The 13,899-nt window shown below is 35.0% G+C and overlaps 1 protein-coding gene across 2 annotated transcripts; it reads left to right on the forward strand.

Annotated features, from left to right (window-relative positions):
- Positions 1–491: 491 nt before the first annotated feature.
- Positions 492–13,352, forward strand: SLITRK6 (SLIT and NTRK like family member 6). 2 transcript variants are annotated; one of them, XR_008448219.1, is made up of 3 exons: positions 492–1,010; positions 4,334–7,138; positions 10,668–13,352. XR_008448219.1 is itself a non-coding variant. In XM_009569934.2 (2 exons), exon 2 carries the CDS (start codon positions 4,349–4,351, stop codon positions 6,869–6,871), a length of 2,523 nt encoding a protein of 840 aa, XP_009568229.2. In that variant the 5' UTR covers positions 492–1,010; positions 4,334–4,348; the 3' UTR covers positions 6,872–13,352. The 2 variants fall into 2 exon arrangements, 1 of the variants encoding a protein (XP_009568229.2); XM_009569934.2 differs by having other exon boundaries at positions 4,334–13,352.
- The last annotated feature ends 547 nt before the right edge of the window (positions 13,353–13,899 follow it).

The raw sequence follows: 13,899 nt of genomic DNA on the forward strand, positions 1-13,899 counted from the left end.
TAAAAATAAAGTAAGTGCAACTGTACACACTTATCCCTACCCTAGTCACACTGAGTGGACAGGATTGAGAGTTATACTGTCACATTTATATACTTGAATAATCTTGCACTTCATTGTGATTGATAGACATATTTTCCAGAGGACAAGGTTTCCCTTGTGGTGTGTTTTGTGCAATGTATTTTGGCTGGAACGCTTTCAGTTTCTAAAGCGAGGATTTGCAGATATAAGTTAAATGCAAGATCTGCCCAAGAGAACAAATTACAAGTGCTGCAGTGGATGTTTACTGTTCTGCAAAATCAGCCATTAGCAGATCTTAAGCAATCTAGATGCTATTTAGCTGAATTTTACTTTCCGAGGTTCACTTAGACAAGGGGAAAAGGAGGTGAGAGAAATTGCAGGAGGAGGAGGAGCTGATCTGTCTCAAGGTGGAGCTGTATCGTGTATTAAATGACATTGGCAGATTAAAGCTCTCTGGTGGGGAAGGGCTTAAAGGCTGAGTCAAAAGCCAAGAAGTCTCTTTATTTACGCCTACCTCCCAGCCCCTGGCAATCTGACTAATAAACTGAGCTAACAAGAAAGACTAGAAAGAGCAGAGAGAACATAGAAGCAGCTTGGATCTAAAAATCCGACAAACCAAGTGATCAAGTCAAGCTCTGCTGAGCATCTTGTTTGTTTACTGCATCCAAATGCTTGCAAACAGTTAAATATATGCAGAAAAGTCAGCATTGCTGTGAAGTATGCTGTGAATTTTAATTGAGGAAAAACGACAACTGCTTGCAGGATGGTCTGATGTGCATGCTGCCTGGAAGATTTTTTCAATTGAATGCTTTGTACTTTGTCTTCTGAACAAGGATTTTAACTTTCCTGAGCTGTGGTATTACAAGAGCGTGCAGAAAAGTGAAACTCGGAAGAAAGTGTATATTTTTCACAGGGAAAAAATACATCGCATTGAAACAGCTGCTTCAACTTGTGCATTATTGAGCGTTTCAGGGAGTATTACTACTGTACAGGTAAGAAAGATTCCCCTTAGTTAATTATCTTAGCATAGAAGAAAATAATTTCTCAGTACCAGTTGAATTTATTTTTCTGCATGACTTTGTGTAACTTCTATGCTAAATGATGGCAGTTTATACTGTATTTCAAACAGTCTGCCAGGTGTATTTATTCAAACTGCCAACTGTTTAGAATGTGTGTATTAAGGAAAAGCTGATTTCAGATCCCTTGAGGGGAGAGGAATGGGTGTTTTTTTTAATGTCCTAAAGTGCAAGAATGGTCTTAAATGCATCATCTGACTGTGATTCCCTTCTGAATTTAATAAACAATCCTGAAAGCTTTTAGAAATTGCCAATTCTTAGCTTGAGGCTTTGGAATTCTTCAACAAGCTTTTTTTTAATATCTGGATTAAAAGAGTCAAACAACAGAAAGCCCCAAATAAAGTGGAATAAGCTATTTCGCTGTTTTAAAAATATGTTGATTATTATTTGTCAAGCATGGGATTCTTTTGCATTAAAGCGACTACTTCTGAAAGTATTCAACTTTGCTTCATAGAAAGGACTGTAACATTTTTTAGTGTTTTAAAATTCCTACTGCAAAAAGCTTAGTACAGTATGCAGTTAGTAATCATTTACATGGAAACAGATGAAACCAATGAATTTAAGTTGCCATGTAGAATTTGCTGAAAAACTTCACCACATGAAACAGAAAAAGACCAGATTTAAGTCTTTCAAATTTTATTTCATTGTGAATTCTTTTAGTTAAGTGTTCATTATCTATTACTTGAAAACAGTTTTTGTTTTACAATAGTAGCCCGAGAGCTTCATTACATATTCCTGAGTATTCAGACCAAACAAAAAAAAATAGAAAAAATAAAAAATAATACACTCTCCTATTAATTTTGTTGTGTGCAAATATCTGTATGTGAGAGTTCTGGCAGTGCTGCCCACAGAAGTATGACGATTATTAAAATGGGAATGTTTTCCAATTGGTTACAAATGTTGCTACTTTCATCTCTGGGAGGAAGGCTTGCATTTTTATAAGCTAATTTCTCAATATGCACTAGAATGAAACTTGCTTTTCAGATCTTAATTTTTTTTTTTTTCATTTAATTTTGCCCAGGGCAGTTATAAATAAGTGCAGTTAGAAACTGATGCAGATTGAAGCTGGAATTCCTACAGAGAAAAAGTGTACAGAAATAAAGTCCAATTAGTCATACAGTAGGTTTGAAGCTGGCATCTGTGTCAAGAGCCTGCATTTTTTGGGTCACTGGAAAGTATACTGATGCATGTAAAGCAAGAACAAATCTCTACCATAATAATACGATCCTAGAATTATTCTGTGTACTTCAAAATAACATCTTTACATGTTGTGTCTTATCCAATACTTCTTGGGAAAATGAACTTAAAGACATATATATTAAACATAGGCAGCTGGGGTTCAAGGAGTGTTATGTGAGACAACAAAACTATTTGTTTTACTGAAACAAAGATAAGATCATGTTAATAGGAACACTTTTTCTCACCCTGTAAGTTGCATTTACTACTTCTCACACTTACTACTACTCACACTTATCAGGAACTACAAAAGGAGAAAAACAAAATTCACCGTGTAAATATTTGCTGCTGTTGCTTTTGTGTGTGTGTGTGTGTGTGTGATACTCATACCACAGCACTAAAGTGTCTGCAAGTATAAATCTTTGCAATCCATTTTAAAGGAAGCCTTGAGAAATGGTGTTGCTAGCAACAAAGGTACATGATAATTAAAATGTGTATTGATGAGATGCCAGATCATATGACTACCTTAGAAGAATGTTCATGCATGTTATTGAAAGGATTCTTATAAAAGGTTCTGATCTTTCAGAATTTAACCCTTCGGATGGCTAATTGTATAGAGACATTCTGTACTCCGTGTTTCAATTACTTTGAAAGATCAAGACACATTTATTAGATGGATTACTTAAGAAATGTGCTTAGTCCAATCCTTGAATAAATAGTGCACTCCAAAAAAGTTATTGTGTTTTAAATCATTTATTCCACAGCAAGACTTTTTTTTTGAAAGAAAAATGGAAATACCCAATTAAAGATAATAAACAGTGATTTTACTTTACGCCATATATCAAGAATTACCAATTGCTAAAGACCAATTGTCTTGCTAATTAGACAGCCTTGACAGAAAGAAACAGCATCTTCAAATGGAATACAGGATAATTTAATTCAAACCAATGATAAAAAATATTTGAATTCAATTTGTAAATTTTGCTTCTGACTCCATAGTAGTAGTAGTGTAAAGATGCATTTATCAGGTATTACAAAGTTCAAGATTATCTTGACAGGTGATAATTTAAGTTACATAATATATGGATGACACTGGTGATAATTTTTAACTCATAAAGTGCAGTTAGTTCTATGTACATGTCACAATTTTTGTGATAATTTTTAATTATAATAATTGGAAGGATTCCAATAATTAATCTTGAAAAGTTTGCCCCTTGTCTATCCACTTATTCTGACATGTACTGTTTTGTCAGTTATGTCTTCTCTTTTTATTTTGTGTACAAAATTAGTTTATGTATATATTGTATACAGACTTATTACACTACTCTGTGCTGTGTTCTCTCTTTCACTGAATGTCCCAAAACTATAATTTATGCATTAAAATTTAAGCAAGGAAAAGGAATTATTTTGTCTACTTCCTTTTCAGTTTGAGGATACAAGGACTGCAGAGGAAATACCTTTTCATTTACATACATAATGCAGAACCAGAGGAGTGATTCCCTCTGTCCTGACTGAATAGGCATTTGTGCACAACATGTTGTTGAACTAATACAAATTGTATTTCTTCTCTTCAGCATCAGAACAACGTTTAGTTGAGCTTAGCAAGGTACTCCTGAAATTTGCAGTGCTATATAGTGACTCAAAACAATGATCCAAAATATTATATTAGCCTTAATATAATTTGCTTGGGGCAGTAACTTATTACAGTGTTTCACTGGCAAAACACTCTGTATGGTGTATAAGTAAAGACAAAATACTCCCAATTATCTCCTCCTTTGGTAAATCAGTGTGAAATTGATGAAGCACTCTCCTTATAACTGTTGTTATTGATTCAGTGTATTGAAATAAATATATCCATTTCTTATTAGAAAATCATTCAAATGTTTTGCATGATATAATATTGCTTGAAAGACAAGGTATCTCAATAACAAGTATTAGGAATGGTTATTGTCCCCTCCTCCCCTGTCTCAGGAAAAAAAAATCAACCCTGTGAAATCATGACTGTATTCCTTTTTCCTTTTTTTTCCCCCTCTTTTTTTCTTTTTTTTTTTTTTTTTTTTTAGAATCTACTGGGCAAGATGAAGCTCTGGATTTTTATTCTATATTCAGTTGTGGCAGCACCTGATCCTTCCCAGTCACAGCCTTCTTTTTCTTCAATTAGAGGATCTTGTCAGAGTTTGTGTTCCTGTGAAGAAAAGGATGATACCATGATTATAAATTGTGAAGAAAGAGGCATCAAGACGGTATCAGAAATAAATGTCCCACCATCACGGCCTTTCCACCTTAATCTGTTAAACAATGGCCTGACTATGCTACATGTGAATGATTTTGCTGGCCTTGTTAATGCTATATCTCTACATCTTGGTTTAAATAATATTGCAGATATTGAGCCTGGGGCTTTCAATGGTCTCAGCCTTCTTAAGCAACTTCATATCAATCACAATTCTTTAGAAACACTTAAAGAAGATACATTTAATGGATTGGAAAATTTGGAGTTTCTTCAAGCAGACAACAATTTCATCACAGTGATTGATCCAAGTGCCTTTAGCAAGCTCAACAGGCTTAAAGTGCTTATTTTGAATGATAATGCCATTGAGTATCTTCCTCCGAACATATTTCGTTTTGTGCCATTGACCCATTTAGATCTTCGTGGAAACCAGTTACAGACATTGCCCTATGTTGGCTTTTTGGAACACATTGGTAGAATATTAGACCTTCAGTTGGAAGACAATAAATGGGCCTGTAACTGTGACTTGCTGCAGCTGAAGATATGGCTAGAAAATATGCCTCCTCAGTCAATAATAGGTGATGTTGTATGCAATAGTCCTCCACTTATCAAAGGTAGCATCTTAAGCCGTTTGAAAAAGGAATCACTTTGTCCCACTCATCCTGTCAGTGAACTTGAAGATCCATCGGGGTCACTGCCCTTGGTTGTAACCACCTCTATCAGCGATAGTCACCTATCAACTAAGATGATTCCTATCCTGAAAGCCCCTACTAAAGAACCAAGCTTAGTGTTTCGTACTTCAAAGCCTGCTACTCAGTTTCCAGGAATCAATTGTCCTGTCCCCTGTCACTGCACCAGCCATATGCTCTCAGGGGTTCTCATGCACTGCCAGGAGCGAAATATTGAAAGCTTATCTGATTTAGGACCCCCTCCTTCAAATCCTAAAAAGCTTATTCTAGCTGGAAACATTATTCAGTCATTACTGCAATCAGATCTTGTGGACTATGCCAGCTTGGAAATGCTTCACCTGGGTAACAATCGCATTGAAATCCTTGAGGAAGGATCCTTTATGAATCTGACTAGACTTCAGAAATTATATCTCAATGGAAATCATCTTACAAAGCTAAGTCAGAATCTATTCCTTGGCCTTCAGCACCTTGAATACTTGTACCTTGAATATAATGCCATTAAAGAAGTTTTGCCGGGGACATTTAATGCAATGCCAAAACTTAAGGTCCTCTACTTAAATAACAATCTTCTGCAGACTTTGCCACCCCATATCTTTTCAGGTGTTCCACTCACCAGGTTAAATCTGAAAACAAACCAATTTTCTCATTTGCCTGTAAGCAATGTCTTGGATCAATTGGATATGCTGGTACAAATTGAACTTGAAGATAACCCCTGGGACTGTACCTGTGATTCAGTTGGGTTGCAAAAATGGATACAAAAGTTGAGCAAGAATACGATGATGGGTGACATTTTTTGTAAATCTCCAGGACACCTAGCAAAAAAAGAACTGAAATCCCTGAACAGTGAAATATTGTGCCCAGGTTTAATAAACAGCCCTGTCCTACCAACTCATGCCAGTTTTGTAGTTGTCACAACTTCTACTACTACTACAAACACCGCAGACACCATCCTACGGTCTCTTACAGATGCTGTCCCACTTTCTGTTCTAATATTAGGACTTCTAATTGTGTTTATAACTATTGTATTTTGTGCAGCAGGAATAGTAGTTCTTGTTCTTCATCGGCGACGAAGGTGCAAAAAGAAACAAGAGGAAGAACAGATGAGGGATAGTAGCCCAGTTCACCTTCAGTACAGCATGTATGGGCATAAGACAACACATCACACAACGGAGCGCCCAGCTGCAACTCTCTATGAGCAACGTATGGTTACTCCCATGGTTCAAGTCTACCGCAGCCCATCCTTCAGCCCCAAGCATACTCAGCAAGAGGAGGATGGAAGTGAGAAGGAAGCTAATGATTCCAGACATCTCCGACGAAGTCTTCTGGAAAGAGAGAACAGTTCACCTCTTACAGGTTCAAATGTCAAATATAAGGCTACTGATCAATCTGCTGATTTTCTGTCTTTTCAGGATGCTAGTTGCTTGTATAGAAACATTCTTGAAAAAGAGAGAGAACTGCAACAACTAGGGATCACGGAGTACCTAAGAAAAAATATTGTCCAGCTCCAGCCTGATATGGAAGTTCATTACCCTGCAACACATGAGGAACTGAAGCTAATGGAGACTCTCATGTACTCCAGGCCAAGAAAGGTTTTTCTAGAACAAACTAAAAATGAGTACTTTGAACTCAAAGCTAATTTACATGCTGAACCTGATTACCTGGAAGTCCTGGAGCAGCAAACATGAAAGGATAATATGTTGGGCTGAGGCTGAATTTCTGTAATTTTATTTGAAGTTGGAACTGTTGTAAATAGAAGTGCCTTATAGTAACATGTCAGCAGTCAGAACAAAAGCATAGCAGTAATCCTAGCAAAAAACCCTCAGGGATCACTGTGGGAAGCCATGGGGTTTTGTGCAGGCAATACGTCTCACCCCAAGTTAAACATGAACTTTGCATGACTGAACTGTGGGAGGGAGATTGCTTATTGCAGTATTCCTCAGCATTTTAAAAAGGTGTGTATAACACTCTTCATTCTGTACACAACCCATGGAAAAATATTTGTTACCTTTACTTTCTTATTTTCCTCAGTTTAATTAGATTCCTTTTTAAAGAAAACACCTGTGTTTGTATTTACAAGGTTAAAGTGTATTGGTTAGGTTAAATACATGCACTGCATTGATGACCATTGTCTACAACTTCATCAAACGCACCCTTATAATAAATATAAAAGGAGTTGAAGTGTTGTCATAATGGCAGTTAAAAAATCCAAACCACAAGAAGAAAAGATTTTTGTGTATGCGCTCAGAGCCCGCAAATATTTAAGTATTTTGCACGAATCTTCATCATGTGCATTCTGTATATGTCAGGAAAAATATGTAACTATTTTTACCCAACATCTTCAATGAAGGAGAAAACAAATGCTTTATTACTTTGCCTATCTGATAGCTTTACCTAAGTTTGGACTATCTTTTCTTGAGCTGCTGCTATGAAATATTGTGTGTCACTGGTGTTTCACCTCATAATCGTGGGCAATTTTAAAAGCTACTGAGAATCAGCTGTAAATATGTTGCTGTGTTTAATAAGTTTTTTTTTTTACATACATATATATATATATATATATAAACTACTTCTGTGCTGGCTTTAAATATTCTTGGAGGATATGAGTTTGCTGTGGCTAGGAACTTCCAAGTGCAAATACAGGTCCTTTCGCACCCTACCCTAAAGCAACTCCCAGACAGAATAGCATCAATACACACACATGAGGAAGAATAATAGTATTTAGCTGTTTGTACAAAAATATGTTATATTTTCTGAAATTAGGAAAAAAATAAAGTGTTGTGGGAAAAATAGGAAAAAAAATGTTGAACACTGTGGGTTTATTTTTGCAATGATTCTAGCTAGATTTATATTTACTATTTATTCTATATAATTTTGTATTTTTTTTCAACTCACAAGAAAAGAAAAAGCTTATTCCTGGCTGCCTTTTATGCAGATCAAGGAGCTGCTCTCTGTCAATGAAAAAGAAATAAAGAGTTTTTAAAATGTCTTTTTCTTAAAGGTCACTTTTTAAAGAAGGCAGCAACTTCTGCATGCACAAGTTTATAACTGTTTGGGAATTAAACACAGTGCTTCTCACTCTTGTCACGTAGACAGAAGCATCTTGTCCAGAGTGCAGTAAGGACATTCAATTTCTGTGCATGAATGACATGGTGCCAAAACACAAATTCTGACCTGCGTTTATCTTCCTCTAAGAAAATCTTTTGTAAACTGACTATGCATGAACCTTTTTTTCAATTTGTAGAGTAAAAGATCATCTTAATTACTACACGTCTACATATGTATGCTAAACTTAGCACTGAAGTTTTTACAAAATCAAAGTAAGAAGATTTGTTCTTTAGTTCATCTTATTGTTGATATCTTATCTGTATATACAAATATGAATTCTTCATATTCTTTGTACATAAGGTTCTGACAGAAAATTTTCCTATACTATATACAGGAGTCAGACTCATTTCTTTCAAATTTGTATTTTTGGTGCTATATTAATTTCTGTAATTTGAGAACCTGATCACATGTTGTTTCTGTTAACAAACCAACTTCCTGATTAATATTTTTGAGGTGTCATCAATTTTATATGGACGTTAACTTCTTGGCTTCCAAAAATCTAAATGTCAGTTATTAGAGAACAAGAATTATTTCCTCTTTCCATGAATCAGAGTAACTTACTTAAGAAAACCTGTGTGTTTAGGAGAACTGGGAAAAGTAAATCTGATGACAATATATTTGTTTCATTGCTATCTTTATTGAGAAGAATTAAAGATAATGTTGAGTATTACTTCTGCAGGTAAGGGTGAGACAAAAGGGAAAATGCAGCTACCTTAACTTAGGTATCTAGTGTTATCGTAGCTGTTCTTACATATTCAAGAACATGCCATAGAACCTATTGAAATCCATATCTTGATCTGGAGGAACAACTGGAGCCCAGGATGGCTTAGGGTATCAAAATATCACTTTACATCCATATGTAAACAATTTAGTTTCACACAGAAGAAAGAAATCTAAGTAATTCTACAATTTAAAATAATTAAGATCCAGTGAAAAATTTAATTCAGTCAATAGAAGTGACACTAGAAAGTTTATCGGACTGATAATATTGTCCTTTTTAGAAGTCTGAGAGATGTCAGATTAGTGTAGAAAATAATCCAAGAAAGCAAGAACAAAAAATATACCTAATATTTGATAACAGAGTTATGTGCTTCAGTGTCTTTCACTTCAGTAGTTATTTCCTTTGTTTAAAAAATGTGTGTGAAAAGTAATACCTGGCAATTGGCAAGATGCAGGTTTCATGCCCTCAGGCTTATATTTAAGAGAAATAGCTTCAGACTAAAGACAATTGCCACATGTGCAGATGTCACTTTGCTTAGCTGTTAACAGTTACTTGGCAGAATGTTTAGGACAACTGTATAGCAAAAGATTTTTCTTCATTGCAGTTTGAAAGCATTAGAAAGAAGAGTGATCTAAATTCATGTCAAAGCAACTCAGTTTTACAGCTGTATCAGAGCATCACTCAGTAGAATTAAAGGGACCTCTAGCTTTTATCATTCTTTCAGCAGGAGGATTTGCATCATTAATTATATAAAGGCAACTTACTCTGTGGCAGTCTATAAGACTGCAAGTGGTTCTGCCATATCCAGGAATCAATAGAATGTGGCACATCATCCACTTATCCGTCCATACTGGACTACCATTCAGTTAAAGTTTGTATGATGAGGAAAGAGGGGTCTGCCTATTGTCTTATCTCTTAATAACATTCTCAGACAGTGATTTTCCAGCTATGAGCAAACTTAATACTGCCATAACAAAAAGGGCAGTATCCAAATATTTGGCTTTATGTGATTATTCCTTAATTGAAGAATATCGACACCTGCTGATTAAAGTAAAATCTTGGCATAAGGAAGGTATTACATACAAAGAAATAAGGATAGAGTATCTGTTTCTAGAAGCTCCTTGGGACATTTTTGTTATAACTATTAGAAATATGCACTTAATATTGGTGTTTGCAGGAAATTGGAGGGATATGCAGAATTTTTTTTGCTAAAACCATATTCTCATATGTAGTTTGGGTTGGTTTGTTTGGGTTTTTTTCCAATGACAGGCACAGTTAAGTGGTTTGATGCATTTCAGTTAGCTAGAATAATGAAGGTTGGAAGGCAAAATATGTTTGACAGTCTGCAACAAAGTGGATCCATTTTTCTCCTGTCAGCATGATAGTTTAATTGAGTACAAGAATAGTGGTTCGTCATGCACACTGATGTACACGGCAGCTATGTTATTGTTCTTAATATGTTGTCAGATACCTTAAGGTAACTGACATCATTTTCCCCCTTACATTTTAGTGAAGAACACATATTAAATAATACTATAGACCTGATATAAACAGATATTAAAGCAATTTATTATACTTTCTATTTTGAAATGTTTTTATTTTTTCAGCTTCATAGATGTCAAATATATTTCTCTTTCTTCTTCTTCCTGCTACAGGTATTTTTCATTCAGAATTTAATACCGATACTCAAATATATTACCTGCAGTGACGCCTCTCCAAGGTTCTGAACAGAAAAAAAACCCTACCCCTTACCCCAAACAGTCCTTCCAACAAAATTTGTAAATTTTCCATAGATCAGGATATTTCCCTATTCAGAAATGGTCCAGTATTTTCACGCATTCTCCTCCACTAGAATGACAGATCAACTTTTCTGTAACTAAATGCTAGACTGAAAATGAGTTCATACTATTTGTCAGTGAGGTGTCAAAGCCATCAGACTTGAATCCAAAAACTTTTCCACTGGCACTCATTTTTTTCTGTGACTGGAATCTGAGGATCAATTTTTTTCCCCTCTTTGCATGACAAAGAAGTCCCCAGTATCACATCAAATAGAGGATGTATATAAGGTGTTGTTTACCTACCTACAAAGAGATAAGTTTGAAAAGCTAAATTTGATACGTTTGAAAAGAAAAATTTGATAAATTTGGAAAGCTAAGTTTGACTGGGATGACAAAGCATCTTATTAAGATTCATTTCTGGTGTGTTAAAAAAGGTTATTTACAAAAAATAAAACATTATTTCACAGGATAAAGTAATAGCGGCAAGGGAGAAACGGAGACTGAATCTCGAAGTCTGCATCAGAAGGGATTCTGGATTATCATTTTTAGGATATTATTATCTACAGCAATATACTTTGTTAACCACACCAACACAATCTACAAGTTTCATATAAATGCACTGAAATGATCATGAGGGAAAAAAAACAGTCAAGCACTTGTCTTAATTCAAAAGATCAGCTGAGAAACTTTCTTAAGACTGGCCCATTTCTTTGTTCTGGTGCTCCTCAACACAGATTACCTGCATTCCCCTTAATGCATTTCCTGTTCAACAACAGACAGATGTCTGGCAGTACAATCTACTGTTGCATTTGAAAACTTCTACTTTGAAAGGTTTTGCAGTGTTTGCAATTGCCTTCAGCAGTCAGTTGTCCTGGGACTTGATGTTTGGTGCAACTTGTTGGAACAGAGACAGGGAAGATAGATCTGTTACTGACCTTGTATTATAAGTCAGAAAAGACCTGTCTCTTTTTGACTTTCTAAAGTTTATGATATTCTTTATCTCATTTGATGAGTTGGTATCAAATCCTTTTGTTCCTTGAAAGAGAAGTGAACTGTAGCTGGAACCAATATAAGGAAGTTAATCACCATACTGAAAAGATATAGCATGGCGTTTTCTTTCCTGCATATCTTCTAACAGTCAACTTTGGCTTTTTGACACAACAGAACAAATTCTTAAGAGCCACAGACTAATGGAAAGCAGCTAACGTCAAGGAAGAAAGTAAAATACCAGATGTTGCTCATCTCTATGAAAGCAAGATGTGATGAAGAACTTTTTTTTTATTATTATTTATTCAGCTTCACCAAGATGGAGTGCAAGTACATGTGCACAGCACATTTCATAAAACACTTACCAAAGTTTTGTGTTTTAAGCCATTTACTTCAAAATTATTTACAGTATGTTCCTCCTATTACTACTAGAAGGACTACTTATACTCCTACTATTACTTTTATTTCATGCAATTGAATGGTGGAATACAGAAAAGAAGAAACAACTTGGTTTCATATTTCAAGAGGAAATGCTGCTATTAACTGTAACTTCAGCTGTTTGCCTTTGTATATCAATGCATCCATTTATTTCGTCATAAGATACACTGTTTGATAAGAATTTTTTAAATTCTTCCAATTGTAATTGATTACCAAATAAATTGCAGAAAAGCAGATAATTAATTGTTCTAACAGAAAGAAGTCTGAAACCTTTTATATGTGCAGAAATCCTATGGAACGTCAGCATAAGTTTGCACTTTAAATAAACTATAAAATTAATTTTGTTAGCTCATAAAAGTTAGTATTATTATTAGTTTTAAATTAAGAGACACATCAGCATTTTTGCTTTTTTTAAAAAACTTTTATCCAACATAACTCTTCTATAATGACACGTTTGGGTTAATTACATATTAAATGGTTCCATACTAAGACATATTAAAGAATAATAATACTGGCAAATATAATCTGGTAGTCCTCCCATGTTTCCCTACAGAAACTGTGTAGTATGCTGTGAAAGAAATACATGTTTCCCGGGCAAGGAGAACAAAAAAGAAAGTTAATTCCTTTGTATCTCTGTCTCATGTATTTCTTGGGGAATAGAATGTTATGGAATCCCATCCCTGTGGTATGGTATGTACACACAGTTCGTATGAGATGTAGTTATCTCATATGTCATATGTTATAGAGGTAAAGTTTTCGAGCAACAATTAAAGATTTAGACCGATTCTTTTCATGTGGCCTGAGGTGTTCAATATGTCACAGCATTGTATCATCATATGGTTTCAGGGTGAATGAAAAAATTGGAAAATATATCATTTAGATGCTACTGTTCAGAAAAGGTAAATGGCTCCGTGAGATATCAAGAAATGAACATCAAGATATGAAGATTTTAACTCCTTCATGTATTATGTAAGTGTCTATAAGTAATATTTCACTTCAGGAGAAATGTTGGGGAGGTGGTGTTTCTGTCTACGGATTACTCAGGCAGTCAGATTTCCTGAAGTGAAATGCTGGGTTGAGGGTAGCCCATCTTCATGCTGCCACACATGATATTATGAAGGCTGAATGATGTTCTGATGTTCTGATGTTCTACAGATTCTAAAGTAATTACTTATTGTAGGCTGAAATCTATCATTTCTCTAAGCACTCGTGTCATCTGAAGTCTACTGCACTCCTTGCTGATTCAGATTCCATGATTATTTTTCTTCATAGAAATGACCACAAAGTAAACTGAAGCTTTATTATTTACATATATAAAATCAATCTTCCAAAGAAAACTATGCCTTCTGAACTTTTCATTCATGTCCTGTTTCAAGGGCCATTAAAGCTAAGGAATGATGTCTTTTGGATATAGACTTACGATCAGTATCTTTGAAGTCCGTGGTTTTGTATGCATAGATGTATATATATTAAAAAAAAAAAGAAAAGTGCAAAAACTTAGGGTGTTGCTGCACCAGGTCTTTTTCCAGTCAGCATGAATATGAGGAAGACAAGACCAGTGACTGTTCTTAACTGTAACGCCCAACCATATGTTAACTTCACAAAAATTATTCTTAAGATTCCCACGACACTGGCTCCTGAAAAAGTGAAAGGTATGTGGCTGGTTTTTCTCCTTATTTTTTCT

Source organism: Cuculus canorus, chromosome 1 (assembly GCF_017976375.1).
Source record: "Cuculus canorus isolate bCucCan1 chromosome 1, bCucCan1.pri, whole genome shotgun sequence".
Lineage (NCBI taxonomy): Eukaryota > Metazoa > Chordata > Aves > Cuculiformes > Cuculidae > Cuculus > Cuculus canorus.